The 18,905-nt window shown below is 41.7% G+C and overlaps 2 protein-coding genes across 2 annotated transcripts in view; both read left to right on the top strand.

Annotated features, from left to right (window-relative positions):
- The window catches only part of LOC124466113 (receptor tyrosine-protein kinase erbB-3-like), a 147,506-nt gene extending 135,493 nt beyond the window's left edge, over positions 1 to 12,013 (top strand). The window contains 7 exon segments of the mRNA XM_047017791.1: positions 7,294 to 7,479; positions 7,879 to 8,034; positions 8,153 to 8,228; positions 8,597 to 8,743; positions 8,947 to 9,044; positions 11,386 to 11,556; positions 11,642 to 12,013. Coding sequence (XP_046873747.1) covers positions 7,294 to 7,479; positions 7,879 to 8,034; positions 8,153 to 8,228; positions 8,597 to 8,743; positions 8,947 to 9,044; positions 11,386 to 11,556; positions 11,642 to 11,836 — 1,029 coding nt within the window. The 3' untranslated portion in view covers positions 11,837 to 12,013.
- Positions 12,014 to 12,766: 753 nt separating this feature from the next.
- On the top strand, positions 12,767 to 14,064 carry LOC124466112 (receptor tyrosine-protein kinase erbB-3-like). Its single transcript, XM_047017790.1, has one exon. The coding sequence runs from the start codon at positions 12,775 to 12,777 to the stop codon at positions 13,339 to 13,341; it is 567 nt and encodes a 188-aa protein (XP_046873746.1). The 5' UTR covers positions 12,767 to 12,774; the 3' UTR covers positions 13,342 to 14,064.
- The last annotated feature ends 4,841 nt before the right edge of the window (positions 14,065 to 18,905 follow it).

Genomic DNA, 18,905 nt, shown 5'->3' with positions numbered 1-18,905 from the left:
GAAGTGTGGATAGCAACAGCAGATATATTGCCTCTAGCAAACTGCTTTTTAATTAGCCATGTCCCCCTAAATTAATATCGAACTTATTTACGTTTTATGGGGCTTATTTTCAGTTAGCAGACGGTACTATTTGAATTGCAGTTCCATCTGAAATACTGCCAGTGACAACGTTGTTACAGTAGCTTGTTTCAAAGGGGGTTTCTTGTTTCAAAGGGTGTTCTTAATGAATTATGCAATAGGCTCTGTGCACAATCGTACTGACGAACTTCCACTGTAGCCAAAATTCGGGAAATCAGTTTCCTGTTTACTGGAGACCATCACCTGAGTTTCCAAAATGCTCAGCTTTAGTAGATGTCTCCAAGACCTGCCTTAAATAAGTGTCAGTGACGTCCATCGCATCGTAAATGCTTTTTTCCCCTGCTCCAACAAGCAAGTGGGACAAGGGATTCAAACTGTACATATCCAGTTATCTGCACAACTATGAGCGTAAGTAGTATAATGTGGTGTTCCGGTCGGCTATCGTCTAAGCTAGTTAGCGATGTGTTCATTTTAGTGTAGTATAGAAGCTTGTTTTTCTTTATTTGAAACGCTAACTGTCCGTTTTTATGTATTATCATTTGTATTTCTGCCCCTCTCTATCCATAATCGTTTTTCTTTGAAACATGATAGCCTAATATAGCCCGAATTTCGGCTACAGCGGAAGTTCGTCAGTACGATTGTGCACAGAGCCTATATGAGTAGGCTAAATGCTTGAAAATATCACTAGATGGTATAATGGACCCACCTGCAACCGACGCAAGCACACCCTACAATTTCCCCAGAAGTTGTACCCTCTCGAGTTAACATTTATGCATTTAGCAGACGCTTTTATCCAAAGCGACGTCCGAGAGCTTTACAAAAGAGCATAGGTCACTGATCATAACAACGAGGTAGTCCCAAACATTGCAAGCAGCCAAAACATGAAGCATACATTGTGAAAAAAACAAACAAGTGCCAAAAGGGAAGACCCATAAGAGCATGCAGTTATACAAGTTACAAATTAAAACAACAAGAACCACAAAAAAGGTGCAGGACTGTACCTGTAGAAGAACAATCAATAGTAAAATATTTCACAGCGAGTACAAGACTTAACTTCGTTATAACTAACCTACAAGAGCAACAAGTCACTCAATAAGAGTCATTGTGATCCTGGAGGAAACTAACAACTTTATTGATCGTATGCAGAACCAGAATCAGCGCATTATGCGTTGGAGCTTAATCCTTCAGCAATTCAACATATCAGAGGCAAGGACAACATTGTTGCAGATGCGTTGTCCAGAGCCTAAGACCTGTTTTTGAGGTCTTTCTTTTGTTTTGGTTTATTTGTTTGAGGTTTACCTGCGGCGAACCTCTTACCCAAATTATGTAACGGCAGACTCGTGAAGGGTTACCATTGCATAATGAGGGACACGACACAAGGTAGCTTCAAGTCAAGTGATAAGTATTTATTTACCAAAAACAGCGATAAGAAACAAGATAGGGGTATGAAAAAGGTAATGTTCGATGTCGTGCATGAGTGGGTGAATGAATGCATCAATATGTTTAGGATACCAAGGTCAAAGTGTGAGTGTGAGGGAGAATATCAAACCATAGTGCCTAATGAGAGAGAGTGAGAGAAAGAAAGAACCCTTTTATAGCCCCACCCTAAATACAGGTGTAGATAATAAAGGACTTTAGGCTCAGGCTCCGCCTACCCGTGCACTGGCAGGGTGAAGCCTGAAGGGGCACAGGTGGGCGTCACACCTCCCTCCCTAAGAGGTTTGCCGCAGGTAAACCTCAAACAAATAAACCAAAAGAAAAGAAAGACCTCAAAAACAGGTCTTAGGCTCTGGACAACGCATCTGCAACAATGTTGTCCTTGCCTCTGAAATGTTGAATCCTAAACGGGTATTGCTGAAGGATTAAGCTCCAACGCATAATGCGCTGATTCTGGTTCCGCATACGATCAATAAAGACCGACGGGTTATGGTCAGTGAAAAGGTATTTTGGACTCGGAGAGGAACCCAAGTAGACCTCAAAATGCTGTACTGCAAGGATTAAAGCTAGCACTTCCCTCTCCACTGTGGAGTAGACTTGCTGATGGCGATTATTTAGCACCACCCTCACTGGCATCAACAGCAACACTGAAGGGACGGTCAAAGTCTGGAGCAGACAGCACAGGGGAAGAAGCAAGCAACAGCTTAACATTGTTGAATGCCTCTTGGCATCTAGAGGACCATTCATATTGAACCTTAGGACTGAGGAGGTTTGTTAAAGGTGTAACAACAGTAGAAAAGTTCACACAAAAGGCCCTATAGTAACCGGCCATACCAAGAAACCTTCGGAGTTCCCGGCGGTTCTCAGGTGCGGCAAAGTTACATATGGCCTCAATCTTTGCGCCTACAGGCCAAACTTGTCCTCCACCAACTGTCTTACCAAGATAAGTAACGCTAGCCTTACCAAACTCACACTTGGCAAGGTTTACAGTCAGGTTAACATTAGCCAGACAAGTTAAGAGTTCATTAATCTGCTGCAAATGATGAGTCTAGCCGGTACTATACAGAACCACATCATCAAGGTATGCATCACAACCCTTCATACGTGCCAAGACCCGATTGACGAGCCTCTGGAAAGTCGCGGGAGCATTTCTGACCCCAAACGGCATCACACGGTACTGCAGGAAATTATCAGGTGTTACAAAAGCAGATAATTATTTAGCCCTGGCTGTTAAAGGAACCTGCCAGTACCCTTTTAGAAGGTCGAACTTACTCACAAAATTGGCTGAGCCAACACGGTCTATGCAGTCGTCACATCGGGGTAATGGATAACAGTCTGGCTTTGTAACCGAATTTAGTCGACGATACTCAGGGAAAAAACGAAAGGTTCCATCCAGTTTGTTCACCAACAAACGGGGAGCTCCATGCACTAAAACTAGGTTCAGCAAGATCAGAGGGTTAGCAGATAGTCTACTTCCTTCTGCAACAATTCCTTTTTCCTAGGATTGACACGATAGGCATGTTGTTTAATTGGTAAGGCTCCACCAACGTCAATATCATGTTCAATCACAGATGCACGTGTAGGAACATCAGGAAACAGAGCAAGAAAATTGCTGCGACTCCTCCACCTTTTTTTGATTTCCTAGAAGGTGAAAGCTGTAATCTGGCGGACACGCTTCTATCAGAGTCGCTGTTGCCGTGTCATTGTTTAGCCAGGTTTCTGTTAGACAGATGCAGTCTAAGTTGTTTTCTTTGATCAGATCATTAACTAGAAATGTTATGTTATTTAGTGATCTAACATTTAGAAGGGCCAGTTTCATATGTGGGGTATTAACAGATAAAACGGGGGTAGATAAATCTGTTGGAAGAATATGGATAGTTCTGTGACTTCTAACATTAGTTTCAGGTTTGTAACCGTGCATTTTACCATGCCATTTTCTGTTTGTGATGATGACCGGTATATCTAATGAGATAGCATGGTGGCTGTCCTAGCGTAGCTTTTCTTTGGGAAAGTCTATATCACTGAGCTGTTCCATCACAAGGGAATTCATCCGGGGGGTGCAGATCTGTGCAGGGCCCATGTCCTTGCAGGAGGCTGTTTGAATGGTCTGTTCTGTTTGATGGGAGGTTGTTTGGGATGCGTCAGTCAGCTTAGGCCACGTTTACACATAGCCGGGTATTTACAGAAACGAATATTTCTGCCTCTCCGTTTTCTAAAATAACGTCATACACACAAGTACGTTTTCAAAAAATTTTCTGTTTACATGAACTCGCATATACACCCCCGAGCGGCAGTGTAATGTGAAGGATAAAGCCATGCAAACCAATCAGAATTTTCAAAATCAACAAACACGACCAACTTCCTTTACCTTTCAGGTGCGAGGTTCATTTGTTTGAATGTGATGCGATGCACACATGTATTTCGTGATTCATAAATGTAACGCAATTCACAAATAAATAACCCCATTATCCTAGTTGTGTTCGACTTCATGCACCACCGGCGGTGCCGACAGCCGGCTGCGTTGAAGCTGAGAAAGCCATTGGCCGCTTCAAGTCAGCCGGGCTGCAGGCGACGCCAGCGCTGCATGAAGTCGAATGCACCTATTACTATTAACAGGACGCTCACAGGACTTGATGCTTTTTTAGTCCCATACTGTGAGGTTTGAGAACCTAAAACTCAGTTTAAGCTAGCGCACACGCAAACACTAAAACTGAGTTTTTAGAAATTATTGTTTTCCGTGATAAAACCTCAGTTTTCGTGTAAATGAAAGGCCAAACCGCATGAAAATATATGCGTTTCTCTTCCGTGTAAACTGGGCCTTAGACATAACAGGGATAGGGAGAGAAACTTGATTTGTGGTCAGGAGCATGTGACTGATGTTTGCTGTTAGTAGTCGAGATCCTCTACGGTTTGGGTGGAGTCCGTCAGCTTGAAAACGGTCTGCACAGTTCCAGAACACATTGAAATTATCGATAAATCTCAGTTTGTGTGCCAGACAGACAGATGCCAACCATGTGTTGAAAGATAGTAGTCGACAGAAGGCTTCTTTTCCTCTGCGAAAGCATGCAATCGGTCCACTGATGAATACATCTTGATATCTGTTGAGTGTGTTCAGTAGCTGGGTGAAATGTTTTCTAAGTATTTCAGTGCCAGTTTTCTTGTGTAGGATATCAAACGAGCCAGTGTGGATGATAATCTTAGAGTTGTTTGGTTTATTGTTGAGGATTGTTTGTACCTCTGACGCCAGTTCCTCGACAGATGTGTTGCTAAGACAAATATTTTCTGTCTTTGCCAGTTTAACATGTGCTGTCATGGCATCTCCAATCAAGATAGTGGCCATATGTGGTATTGTGTTTGCATTTCTAACGTTTGCCTTATCAGTAGCTGCGGAGCCAGTTCTTAGCTTATTTGGGTTAGAAATTATAGGACCTTTTGCTAGACCAAGGTCAGCCACTGTGTCAGTGCTAGCAGTAGATTCTATAGTGCTAGCAGCGTTAGCTCCTCTAAGTGCTGATGGGCTGTGGGTAGTCTTAGCATACCTTAGAAGTTGATAATCCTGTGGTATTGTTGTCTGATAGGCCTGATAGTGGGTCGAACAGCGCCCGAATGGTCCGAAAGGGGCTTGGAGTGAAATGGGGGACTCCCGGTCGCAGCAGACAATGATGTGATGGATTTGCATGTGTGTAGTAGCTACCATCATGGTGTGTCGGCGATCTGGGCCCTTCATGTTTGTAAGCTGCGTGGCTAGCACTCCTGTGCCTCTTCGCCTTGGATTCCACACACAAGGAAGTTCCCAGTGGTTCAAATCTGTTTCTGAGTGGGACAGGAGGAGAGGTGATGTGGGAAGAGTTTCTGCCTCGCTTTTTATCCTTGGTGACAGTCCCATCTCCGATGAAGGTAGAAGCGGCGCGGGGCCTCTTTGGTTTAGCGCCGAGAGCAGGCCATGACTCATCCGGTCCACCGGCCGGTGGAAAGAAAGCTGGTTCCAAGGGTGGCTCATTAGCCGGTAGCTTAGCCTCCTGGCTAGGTAGCAAGGAATCTATAAAGTCTTCGGTCTCTCTGATGTCTAAGAGGGCTCTGACTTTTAGCTCCAGTTCAACTATCCTCTGAGTAAGTTGTTTGCAGTCTTTGCAAGCCATAGTTCTACAGCGAACAAGCTTTAGCTTTGCTTGCCTGTGGTCAGTCTGGGAGAGTAGCCCAAAATACTTCTGCTCTCCTTGGGCTTCAGTCCCTCAGGTTGTTCCTTTTAGTTGTAGTCGATCCACTTTGCTCCAATCAGAAGTATTTGATTTTGAGTAATATAATCAACTATCCAAATGATTGAAACATCCGAGCATTTCTCCGTGAATGACTAAACAATAGGATAGAAGCCAAGCAGGGAAGGTCAGGGGGAGGAGAAGGAAAGAAAATGTAAATTGTAAACAAATTCAACCCAAGCGCTCTTTGGTGACGTGGTTGATTACGTTGCTGTTGATCATCTGTCCATCGTCGTATAAAGCCCGCCCTTGACAATTTGATTGGTCCGAACAGCTCCTGTTTGGACATACTTTTTCCGAAAACTAGCGATCCCAGACCCAACTTCCCGACCATTTTTTGTGTGGGCGGGGCTTAGTTGGGCTGTTAGCCAGGCTATATATGTGCTGCGTTGTCTATGGTTAGGTCAGATTGTAGCCTACTGCGCAGTTTTTGATGACGTAAAGCATCGGCAATACAGGTAATACAGCAATGGTTGATAGCCACTCAACTTACAAACATGGGGAAATGAAAGTTAAATTACAAATGGCTTGAAAAGAGTATTCTTGGTTATAAATAGGTAATAACTCATGAGAATGGATCTATATAAAGACTAGACAAGCAAAAACACACTCGGGGGTAAATTCACTCTTTTAAATTCGAAGTGGAGAGATAGCATTCTTGGTGCCTGGAAATGCTTATGAAGCAAACTGCGTGTCGGAAGAATTTCAAACTTGTGACATTGGGATCAGAGCGATGGAATCGCACGTGCAGAACAAAAAACACAGAGACTACGTAAGGGCCGGCCAGCAATCTGCAAAATTGCTAGTTTCTGCTTCACCATTTCCACCGCTAGCAACAATGTCAACGCTACAACGTTGGATGTGAAATCCGAGCCAACAATGCCATTTGACCTCTGAGCAATTACACACATTTAGTCAATGTTCTTAAACTCAACCGATTATTGTCATTTTACTATACTGTTCATTTTAAACAGACATAAGTGTGTTTATTTGGAAAGATTACTGTATATTTCCACTCGTATTTCCATTCTAAGTTTGGTCTAAAATTTCATTTAGAAGTGGTATTAAAAGGTCTAAAAAAAGTCTTAGATTTAACTTGTTTATAGCTGTAGACACCCGGATATCAAATTAATTTGTGGTCTGAAATAATGCATGAATCTGGTAATTTCTCACTTACTGAGAACCAATTTATTGATGTAAAAAAATGGAGCAGTTTGATCTGTCTGGGCTTCAATTATAATCGGACCAGCCATTGCCTAACTGTCCCAGACCTACTGTAACTAGTCTTCACAAATGTCTCATGATTTGTATGTTTACAATAGCCGTCAAGTTGTTTTCAAATGTGGCAGGTAGTAAACTAGCCCTGTCGTAAATGTCTTTGCTTTGACTTGGGGCATAGGGCATGCGCACTCACCAAGTAATGTTTGTATATATTTAAAACTGATTTTGAAATGTCTAAAGTGTTTGTCAAGTTATCGTATAAATTACCACTCTCTCTCTCCCTTCTCTGTGTGCTGTGCAGCACATGCTGTCAATGAGCAGTCTGGACCACCCCTACATTGTGCGTCTCCTAGGTATCTGTCCCGGTGCTTGTCTGCAGCTGGTTACCCAGATCAGTCCCCAGGGGTCCTTACTTGAGCACATAAGGCAGCATAAGGAAAGCCTGGACCCCCAGCGCCTCCTCAACTGGTGTGTGCAGATTGCCAAGGTGAGCATGTGCATACACTGAAGCAGAGAATAGTTGAAGGTGGAGAATAATAAATGTTTGTATTATTTTTTAAAGCATGTTAGGTAAGAGGAAGGGGGAAACTGTTATGCCCAGTCTTAGAACATTAAAAAGAATGCTAGTTTAGATTCTTCACTAAAAAGGCTGGTCAGTAGTTCAGGTTAAATATCTTGTTACTCTGACATGCCACATTTTTTTTGTGGAAATATTAGATGTGAAGTGTTTTATGTTTTTAAGCTTTGGTTGCACTCAACATGTCGGAATCACCAAAACAGTGATTTTTGTATCTAATATGTATTTCTGAAGTGTTTGTGTCAAGCATTCTGTCAGAAGTGTTTGTGTCTCAATGAATTAAAGTATGAACGCTTTTCTGCGTCCCAGGGCATGTTCTACCTGGAGGAACACTGCATTGTTCACAGAAACCTGGCTGCCAGGAATGTCCTCCTGAAGAGTGACTACATCGTCCAGATCACCGACTACGGTGTTGCCAACCTCCTCTACCCTGACGACAAGAAATGTGTCTATAGTGATGTCAAGGTGATGATGATGACTCATCTATGGCTGGTTCATGCAGACAAGTATTCTTGGTATAATCCAGTCTTGACCAAAATAATACCAAAATGTATTTGAATACATTTTATTTTATAATCTTCAGACTTCATTAAAATGGATGGCTCTGGAAAGTATCCTGTTCCGGAGATATTCCCATCAAAGTGATGTTTGGAGTTATGGTGACACATTCCATTATTTTGACTGGTTGTGTTTCGGTTCTGCTGGGATAACATTTTAACTGATGTGCTCTAAAGCAGTATTTCCCAAATGGGGGTATGGTACGCATTTTCCAATGTGAAAAATAAATAACACAGTAAATCATGAAAATACTGGTATAAATATTTTACACAATAAATACGGTATAGGAGGTACTTGAATTCACAAATCAGGAAAAAAGGGTATTGAAGCCAAAACAGTTTGAGAACCACTGCTTTAAAGCTTATTTGATGAGACAGTAGACGGAGGGTTGGTAAATGACTTACTTGGAAATGGTTTGGTTTGTTTGTCATTAAAACAACACTAAGCCATTGACCTCCACCCAACACAGGTGTGACTGTGTGGGAGATGATGTCAAACGGGGCAGAGCCTTATGCGTCCATGCAGCCTCATGAGGTGCCTGGTCTGTTGGAGAAGGGCGAACGTCTGTCCCAACCTCATATCTACACCATAGATGTTTATATGGTCATGGTCAAGTGTGAGTCACACACACATGTACACCCTTCAAAAGACTCATATACAGGCTCACATACATTCATATACATCCATAGTTAAGGTCACTCAAACACATCCATACACACTTAAGCATGCCCAGATATGACTATATGGTGGGATTAACTGAGTCAGTCAGCAGGAAACGCCTCATTCAAACATTTGGTCATCTGTTTTCTCTTTTGGCAGGTTGGATGATTGATGAGAATATCCGACCTACTTTCAAAGAACTTGCCAATGATTTTACTCGCATGGCAGGAGACCCGCCTCGCTACCTTGTCATCAAGGTAAAAAAAAAAAAGGTTAATTTGATTAGAAGTTTGTTATGATCCTCTAATTGTAGGGACAAAGAGAGGCTTAACAAGGAGTGTTTGGCAGTATGCAAACAAGTGACATGATGGTTATTAGGAGTAGGCGATATGGCCAAAATCTTCTATCACGGTATGAGTAATTTTATATCATGGTTACGGTATATATCACAGTATAGTAATTGTTCTGTAAATTCAATTAAGAAATGGTACAAAAAACCATACCGTACTTCATCACACTCGATTATTTATTACAAACAAAAACAACTGCCTCACCTCAGTTTTACTATCCATATCTAACTTTGGTTTTGGCGTATCAACCTTTGATATTTCCCGGCATCACCTCACTCTCAGTTAGTAAGTAGTTAGCCTTCACTCGTCATCATAGATCAAGAATGCTAGCAATGCCACCAGTGTAATTTTACAACAATAATTTTACAGCACGAGACATAAAACTTGAACAACAAATCGGATTGGTTATCTGCAGAATGTATCATCAAATATATAATTAATTAGCATCGGCATGAATGTGGTCCGCTTAGACAAAATACAATCCACATCGAAAATTCCGTCAGACCAACACAAATGTGCTTCAAGGTCAAATGAAAATAACAAATCAAATAAAAGTTAAACTACAATTCTAAATATTGCAAGAATGAGATTTATATGATGGCTTATATACAATACAACAACCAGACATTTAATTGACATGTGTCATACAAAAATGTCACAAATTTGTAAAGACTTTGGATGCGAGCCCTTTTTGCCCGACCTACCTGCTGCAGTTATCGTCTTCTCTGCTGCATATGTAAATATAGATATACACATTTGTTATATGAATATATCTCATGTGAGTAGGGGGGTGGGGGTTATGGCATATATGCTTAATAAGAATGTCCGAAAGACATAATAAAAAATGATTATAAAAAAAAACGATTTAAAAAAAAGTATACCACGGTTGAAACGGTAAAGCCAAATCTCTCCCAGTAGACACATTTCCACCGTCGCACTGTATATACCGTCATACCGCTTAGCCCTAATGGTTATATACACAAACGTAGATTTACTAGTACTTCCTAGTAAACACATGTCACAGGAGAACAAGGGAATGGTGCCAATGGAAGGTAATGAATAGAAGAGTGTCCTAACTACCGAACCGAGAAAGACGTACACTAAACACATGGGGTGGCACCCGTTCCTTACCTAGTGTTTTAAACAGAAGAAAAGTTACTTGATGGCATGTAGGCCAATGGACACTTTCTACATGAACTAGTTCAGTTCATAGTTCACACATTTTTAAATGAACTGGTTCAGTTCATAGTTCAAAATCTTGAATTATTAACTAAATTCACAGCTCCAAAAAATGAACTAGTTTAGTTATTTTTTTCAATATGTTGAGAGCTATAGTATTTCTAAATTATTTCCACAGCCCATATAGAACCACAGACAGCAATTATTTTATTAGTTTAACGCTGAAACTGTGTCAGATTAAATTTTCATATTCAATTTTTAATCCTTATCCAACCAGGATTTACACTCCCATTGAAAGGAGGAATCTCCCTTTTTTTTTACAAAAAGATTGAAAATCTCTATCTGTCTGCAAAACCCTTCTCGGAGTCTACGCAACTTTGGCGCGCTCACGCTTGCCAGGCATAGACAGTAGAAGAAAGCACACGCAGCAATTGACTTGGGCAGCCCTGGATACAGGACTGTTAACGTTGTGTTTTTGGCCTGGAAGTCTCTAGAAATCTGGCACCGTATTGAACGAAATTAAAAAGAGTGAAAGAGTTCACAGAAACCAGAATGAACGCGTTCACAGTATCGTTCAGGCAGTAATACAGTACTTTCAGTTCACGTTCACCAAAATTATGAACGAGTTCATGAACTTTCGTTCAATAAACGCGTTCAGGCGCAACACTGAATGTAACACTAAACGACAGGATGACAACCCTTTAACCACCATCTAAAAATTAAACTCACTACAAACACAAAAACAGACAGAAACGTATGACACAACCCCAGATCCAAGTCGACTACACGGAAACCAACAATGACTACAGAACAGAGGACAGGAGAGGTTTAAATGAAGGGGGATGAACATCTGATTGGTTGGAAGCAGTTGAGCTTGTGATGGGTGTAGTAGATAGCCAATCACAGACGGACACCTGACTGTAGCAATGAGAGTGAGAGGGGAGAAACAGAAGTTAAGACAATGTACAGCATACAACTATACGGACACAGACAGAAATATAAATGTATAAACTGATGTCTATAACAAAGTTATTTATAAATGGGCAATAACCCTGCTGGCTTTTCACAGTCAGAAGGAGCAGAGGCATGGTCAGAAGAGAACAACCAAAGGGAATCTGAGTTGTTTATTCTGGAGGCGGTTTCGGAGGATCAGGAGGTGGTGGAATGCAGTCTGGCCATGCTTCCCCTTCAACTGTCTCCATCTGGAAGCCTGTCTCATCTAAGAATAAACTCCTACAGGGTAAAGCCAGTAGAATGACTTTGACATAGAAATACAGATCCCAGACACGCAATTTTCTCACTCATCACTTCTCTATTTCTTTTAGAGTGGCATCTCCCAGGCTGGACCAGTGGGGTATCTGCCAATGACACCTAGCCCAAGAGACAATCCACGCCAGGTTAAAAACAACCAAACACTCAAGCAGACACACACGAATACAAACACAAAATCAGAGGAGCAGAGGAACCTTCATCTCCAATTGGGTCTTTTCACATTAAACATTATTATGACTGGGTTTTGACAAAAATGTTTAGACTTTTGCCTTAGTACATATTTCAAATCACGAGTCAAATCATAATTTTACACTTGCTGATTGGTATTTGGTTGCCTTTGGGGGAAACCATCAATTTTTTTCTGCTCACTCATTTGTCACTTTCAGCTGTGGTCCCTGCGCTCTCATATCAACTCGGTGAGAACACTGTCTGAGGGGTCAGAGGGCAGGGGGTGTGGTCTGGACATGGAGCTGATGGAAGGCCCGTTGCCAACTTGAAGTCTGCACGGGGCTAGGGGTGTTGTGGGTTATTTGGGTGGTACAGAACAGAACAGCAATACAAACATGTTTGCCAGAGGACACAGGAGCATGTCTGCAGCCTCTGAGACCTCAGAACTGGGCGAAGAGGAGGACTGCTATGGATACGTGCTGCCTGGATCATCAAGCTCAACAGAGAGAGGTGACTGTCTACACACACCTCATACCTGTAAATGCAAAACCTTTGTGACATATCTAATTTCAGTTTTGCCTATATGCAGGTACTGGGTTAAAAGCATCCTCTATTCTCTCAACTGTAGATTTGTTTCTGTCCCACAAAGTCTACAGAGTAAGCCACCTAGGTGGGAGAGGCTCAAGATCCTCCAGACGTCTGCTTCAATCTCCGCTGGCGACTGTTGCAGACCCGGTCCAGGACTATGAGCACATGAACAAACCTGCTTCTTTGCCCCGCTCCCCTCAAACGCCCTCCCTCCAGATGGAAGGTCCAACGACAGTGCTTTGGAAGAAAGTCTTGCCTTTACCTTTCTCGACCCATAATACTTTACCCTTGCCATTAGGGGATAACATAGTTAATGTTCACTCTCAGGTGAAGTCCACCACCATCTTCATGGCCACAAGGGACCAGAAGGTAGTGCAGTGCCCTGAGGCATCAATAAGAGACCTTTCTGAAGAGGAGAAAAAGGTTTTGAATGGAACCTGATGGTGTTGAAGCCCCAGGGAACCTGAAGCAGCAGGAGTGCGTAGAGTACGAATACATGGACATCCGTAGATCAGACTCTGGAGAGAGGCCGATCTGGTCAAGAAGGGAGAGCGCAGTAGCTGAACAGAACACTTTGGATGCAGAGAAGAGAGAAAGAATAAGAGGGACTCAGGCAGAGGGGGAGAAAGAGGAAGGAGAGGAAGATAAGGAGGAATACCAATACACTAATCCGCAGCCCAGACTGAAAGATAGCCTGGTCAGTGCGGCCAGGCCCAGGCCAGATGTGTTTGCAGCTGGAACAAGAGGGGAGGAGGAGTACGAGGAGATGGATGGCTGTGGTGGGGCCTCTTGCGGAGGGGGTGAGGCAGAGTATCAGAACATCACAAGGAAGGGAAGGGAAGGCAGGGAGGAGGTGTGTAGCAGCAGGTGCGGGGGGCTGGGGGGATACATCAAGGTGTGCACAGTAGTAGGAGATCCCACAGGCAACACATCATTTGACAACCCAGACTACTGGCACAGCAGACTGTTCCTCAAACCAGATGCTTTGCGCAACTAATAAGGCAAACTGGGACATGAAAGTTTTGTTAGTTACTAGCTTTTATCCACAGTACTGTTGGCCCTTTTGCAACTGTGTCGAAGGAATGTGAATGAAAGCTGTCATTACTTTTACAGTTTATTATGATTATTATTATTATGACAACAAGTTTATTAAGATATGTAAAACATACTATATAAATCAAATTCTCAGCAGGAAGACTGTCAAAGTATCATATGACCCGCCTAAAGATCAATTATCAACGTTTACGCTTGATTTGACTGGCAGCTGACCTTTTTATCTGATCACCTTTGTTGCGTATATACCATTTTGAAATGTGGAGCCTTTAATGAAATCAAGTATTCCTTAACAGCAACAAGAATGGCTGCAACTTCTTTTTTTTTACAGTTCTATTGTAAATTGTGTTTTTAAATAAATTGATTGGATTTAACGTAAAGCATGTTTTACTAATGGAAGCATACACTTGAAATGTATATTTCCCGGGCTGTTGATGAACAATAAAAAGTTAACTGATTTGGATGAAGTTCTATGAAAGCGGTTAAGTTCTATGCAATGTTAAATTGTGTTCTCATCTGTCATATTATTTGGTAAGATTATATTCTACCATATTATAGGCTATTGTTTACGAGTTATTTCCTATATACATGTGTTGTAATAGGTAATTGTTACCACGTGACCTGCACCAATTTAAGAGGTGAGCATGACCAAATTAAGTTGTTGCGACTGAGGCTTTTCCAGCGTGCCATAAATGTAATGAAGTGAATAAAGTTGATCCCAACAGTCTATCTTACTTAAATCTTTCTTTGTACTGGATGTACTGGATTCGGATGCTGGAGGAAGATGGCAGGGATTAGTCTTCGACGGAGGCGAAAACAATTTTGCTAATGTGTGCTGACGTTGTGACGTTAGGCTAGCACTGAGTTCCCTTGTGCCACACAAGGCACTTTTTGCCACAAAAAAATTATTTCAGCCTAAACAATGAAATGGAACGTAAATCCCAATAGAAGAAACGCAATCTGGACCAAGACGAAGATTTTTACACCAACGTTGTTTATGTAGTCCAAATATTGAGGGATCCTTAGGGCTGGGAAAAGAATAATTGTATTATTAATTAATGTGGGGAAATTGTGGGGTAAATTATGGGGTGTGCTTGCGTCGGTTGAGATGGGTATGTTTCCAGGCAGTGAATATCAACACCCTGTATTTTTGTACGCCCTTCGACTGGTTACCTCCTGCGATTCCCTCACAGCAAAAGTCTAGTAGTTAGCTAGCTTTACAATTTACCGGGGCTAGGTATGAATCTAGGAGCAAAACAGAGCACAACGGCCGGCTGTAGGTACATGCAGGTAGCAACGCTATTGCTAAATAACTATTTAGCTGGTCGGCTCCATGACGCCGGGTAAGTAGGGCTCATGAGTCTGCTCACCAAGACAACAAAGGGGAACCCACTTGTCTAGCAGATTAAGACATGTTCGTAGGTATCTAGCAAAAAGTAGCTTCAACTTTCCTAGACTTTTAGCTATGGTACTAATGCTGAAGGCTCGCTGACATCACTTTCAAGTTTTTATTGTCAGGTGCATAGAACAACACAAGGTCAGACTGGGCACTGAAATTCTTGGGACAAGACAACGCATGCAACCTGGCTTAACATAACATATAAATACTAAGACCATATATTACATCTATGATAAGCTAAAATAGAATAAAAATACAATAATAGTAAACCTCCTAAATATACAAAGTAGTATGCAATATACAATATACTAGACCTTTAATACACATAATGACCTATACTAACCTTATAGACCTAACTAACCTAAGACGAGACCTATACTAACCTGAGACAAGGGGTAAGTGCAATAATGAACTGATATTGACAGTGACAAGTGAGAAATGTATCAATGTCCATATCAGTGTCCATTCAGAAGCCTGATTACCCTTGGATAGAAACTATTGGCCAGTCTGCTAGTGCGAGACCGAATGCTACGGTAACGCCTACCAGAAGGCAACGGGATAAAGAGACTGAAGGATGGGTGGTAACAGTCTGTAAGGATCCTGCCTGCTTTCCTGAGTCATCTTGTGTGGTAGGTGTCCGGTAGGACTGGGAACTGCGAGCAACAAAGTTTTTGTTCTGAGGTAAAGTTTGGTTGTTCTGAAATTGTCTACTTTTCCCTGTGCAAGCTGTTTCACCTTTGGCATCTGAATTTCAATCATCTGAATTCCCGCAATCAGAATTTCAGAAATGTGTATTTCTGGATCAAAATAATTCAGTTTTGATCAAATACGGCATACAAATAATTCTAATATGATATATTCAACAGCATAATATTTCAGTTTTATGAAATTCAACATAAAATATTTCTGATCTTTCATATTCAAATGCAGATACTTTTATCAGCTTTCTAGCTCCATATATGTGCAGCTCCCACACCACTCGGATCCGTTGATGTGAGGGGGTGCATGCTCCTCCTCCTGCCGCCTCCTATAATCCACAATCATCTCCTTGGTCTCGTTGTCTGTCTTACTAGAACTGCTTTGTTGCTGACGTTGTGACGTGTGCTCAGGGTTTCCCACAGCACTTTGCAGTTAAGGCGGCTGTAATGTTTTAATAACTATCGGCACAGTAAAATTGCTTGTAGATCCTTTAGTAAACCTATACATAATAGTTACAATCATTTTCGTTTCATGCTTACACCGCCATATTTATTTCTGTATCCCGCTGCTTCTGCAGCCTCAACAGCACGAACCAAACTAAAGCTCTTATGGGAAAAGTAAAACAATGTCTCTTTACAAACTGAGAGATGTCACTTGTGGATATATTATAACAATCATAACATCACATGTTATAAATCATAAACATTACAACCCTTCTTATTTGTACTTTTCTTCTTTTTTTTTTTACTGTCCACATATTCAAAGTCAGTGAGATATGATGGGGGTCCTCTGTTGATCCTGACTGGGTATCTGCGAACAGGCGCCTTTGACCCAGGGGGTTAGGGGCTGTGTTCTGGGGTTTGTCCGGGAAGAATTTCAGTCCAGTTTATGATCTCTTGTCCACCACTAATGCCCTTCAAATCACATGACTGAGAGTGTTGATGTTCATGTGATGGTATGGTCTTGAAGTGGGATGAGTCTCTGGTGATTACATGGTTATTGCGTTTGGCTGTCACCATGGAACCTTTGACAGCAACAACTTTGTATGGGTGGGGGTTGTAAGCAGGGCAGAGTGTAGCTCCCTCCAGTTAACAGACACGGACACAAGGCGTTCTTTTCTACGGGCATTTATTACTCCAATCATGTCATCCTTGATGTCATCAAACATGCCGTGAGAACTAAATAAAACATACAATTATCACATAAGTCACAGAAATTAGAATATTCTCACAGAGAATAGCACATTAATAATTAAGAAACACGTTAGATTGACTGTTAATAAACCGTCACACAGTTATGCTTTTCATTGATAACTACACATTGAAAAACTATGCATACCTCATTGGCCGCGTTACAAATGTAATGTCATACCAAAAACTTCACGAGCCGAAGTTAGCTCGACATGCGCTACATGACATTCTCTGATGCTACGATACTGAGGTAACATCAATAAACGTCTGAACCAAACCGGACCACCAACCGTCCGAACCTCAGAACAATAGTTCCGCTATACAAGCCTACATAAACAAGTCTGCTTGTAAATATATTTCAAAGTAAAAGAAATACATATAAATATACATATATTATGATATATTTAAACGTGGTTACTTATTAAATTACATTTATGCATTTTAGCAGACGCTTTTAAATTAAAAACTATTCTTTTATGGAACTTAAATTATGCAACTGTTTCTGCTGGCAGCTACACTCCCACCAAATCACTGGTGATTTCTTATTAAAGTAATAAACATAGGATTTAAACTTAAAATTATGAGACTTGGTTTAAGTGAGGTAGCAACACCCAAGGTTGCTGGCTTCGTTGGTTCTTGATGTCAACCCTTTGAACTCTTTGACACATCTCTTAAGTTTAGCGATGGCTTTGACCAACCTCGTCCAGTTGGAGAACTTGAGAAAGCGTTTAAGCAGTGAATTTTCTGTTGTCAATGTCTGAAGCACAAAGACCTTACGAACTTCTGGGTCTTCAACTGCAATGTCTCCCACCTTACTATCTCCACTAGGAAGCTCTTCACACCAAAGAAAATCTGGACCGTTAAACCAGTTAGAAGCAATCAGCTCTTTTGCCTTAAGGCCCCTTGACGCATGGTCAGCTGGATTGTCTTCAGAGGGCACGTATCTCCATTGACTTGGTTTTTGTGGGTGATACACCCCGTGATGAGGGATGTACCAAGCAGGGCTCTTGTTGACTTCTTCTTCAGGAACTCTCTCAGCATCTCCACACATCATTGTTTCGTTCATGAAGATTAAGTATTCCTTCGGTACTGTTTGTCTTTCTCAAATCTCTTCCTCAAACACTTAAGGCGATGAACAGCACATTTCTTGTTGTCTGGCAGACTCGGTCTGTACTCTTTAAATGGCAAAGGCATTTCACAGTGACCGTCAGGTTTGATCTTGATTCCTTCCTCCATTATTGAAATGAAGCGAAGATCTTCTTGTGAGATGTGAGAATCCTCCACGCTTCTTTCATTAAAGTCTGACTCCAATATCTTCATAACATTTGGCGGAGTGACTAACTCCTTGACTTGTGTTCGATATATGTATCGGACTTCACTTGTCAGATTGGCAGACGACTAAAGGCATGGCATTACTTGTCTGACAATAGTTCTGTGGCTGCTTCCAATTGCATCTCCGTAGTCGACACAGGAACTACCAGAGCCAACAATACTCCAGCCGAGGTCTGTTTTTTGAGAAAAAGGCTCCTCATCTCTGCCTGGCACAACTTCTCTGGGTAACAGAGCTTGAGAACAATTGTAACCTATAAGCAGACCAACGTCACAGTCAATTAAAGGAGCAATCTCTTCTGCAAGATGATCTAGATAAGGCCATGCTTTTGCTGTCTTGGGTGTGGGAATGTGACTTACATTGACAGGAATAAAGTCTCTTGAATAGGTTACCGGAAGAGTGATTTTCTTCGCTGAATAAAAACCTCTGATCTGCAACCCAGTTACCTTTTGACTTGGAATGATTGTACTTCTCGATGACAATGTTGAGAGTTTTAGTTGCACTGGCTCCTTCTGCGTGTCCAGAGCATCTGCCTTTTCTTTCAGGATAAAGGTGGTGTCACTTTGGTTATTCAGTAAAGCATATACGAGAACTTCATGTTCTGGGCTACTTGTTGTTGACAACCATACTGGAATAACGGTGGACGTGTATGTTCCAGTCATGTTTTGCACCACACGGTTAGAGGTGGCTTCCTTAGAAGCTTCATGTGACTGCTTAGAATCCGTCCTTTCCTTTGACCTTTCCTTTTCTTTGGCTTGGTTCCAACTCTCCTTTCTTTCGTCATCTCTGTGATCTTTCTTTCTGTCGACCTTGACCCGGTCTTCATGCAAACAAGTTGGGTGCTTCCTTTTACATATGTCGCAGACACTCCTTCTTTCACAGTTCTTAGA

The sequence above is a fragment of the Hypomesus transpacificus genome, unplaced genomic scaffold (genome assembly GCF_021917145.1).
Source record: "Hypomesus transpacificus isolate Combined female unplaced genomic scaffold, fHypTra1 scaffold_65, whole genome shotgun sequence".
NCBI lineage: Eukaryota > Metazoa > Chordata > Actinopteri > Osmeriformes > Osmeridae > Hypomesus > Hypomesus transpacificus.
The sequence above is the reverse complement of the archived record's forward strand: the minus strand, read 5'-3'. Positions and strand labels throughout refer to the sequence as shown.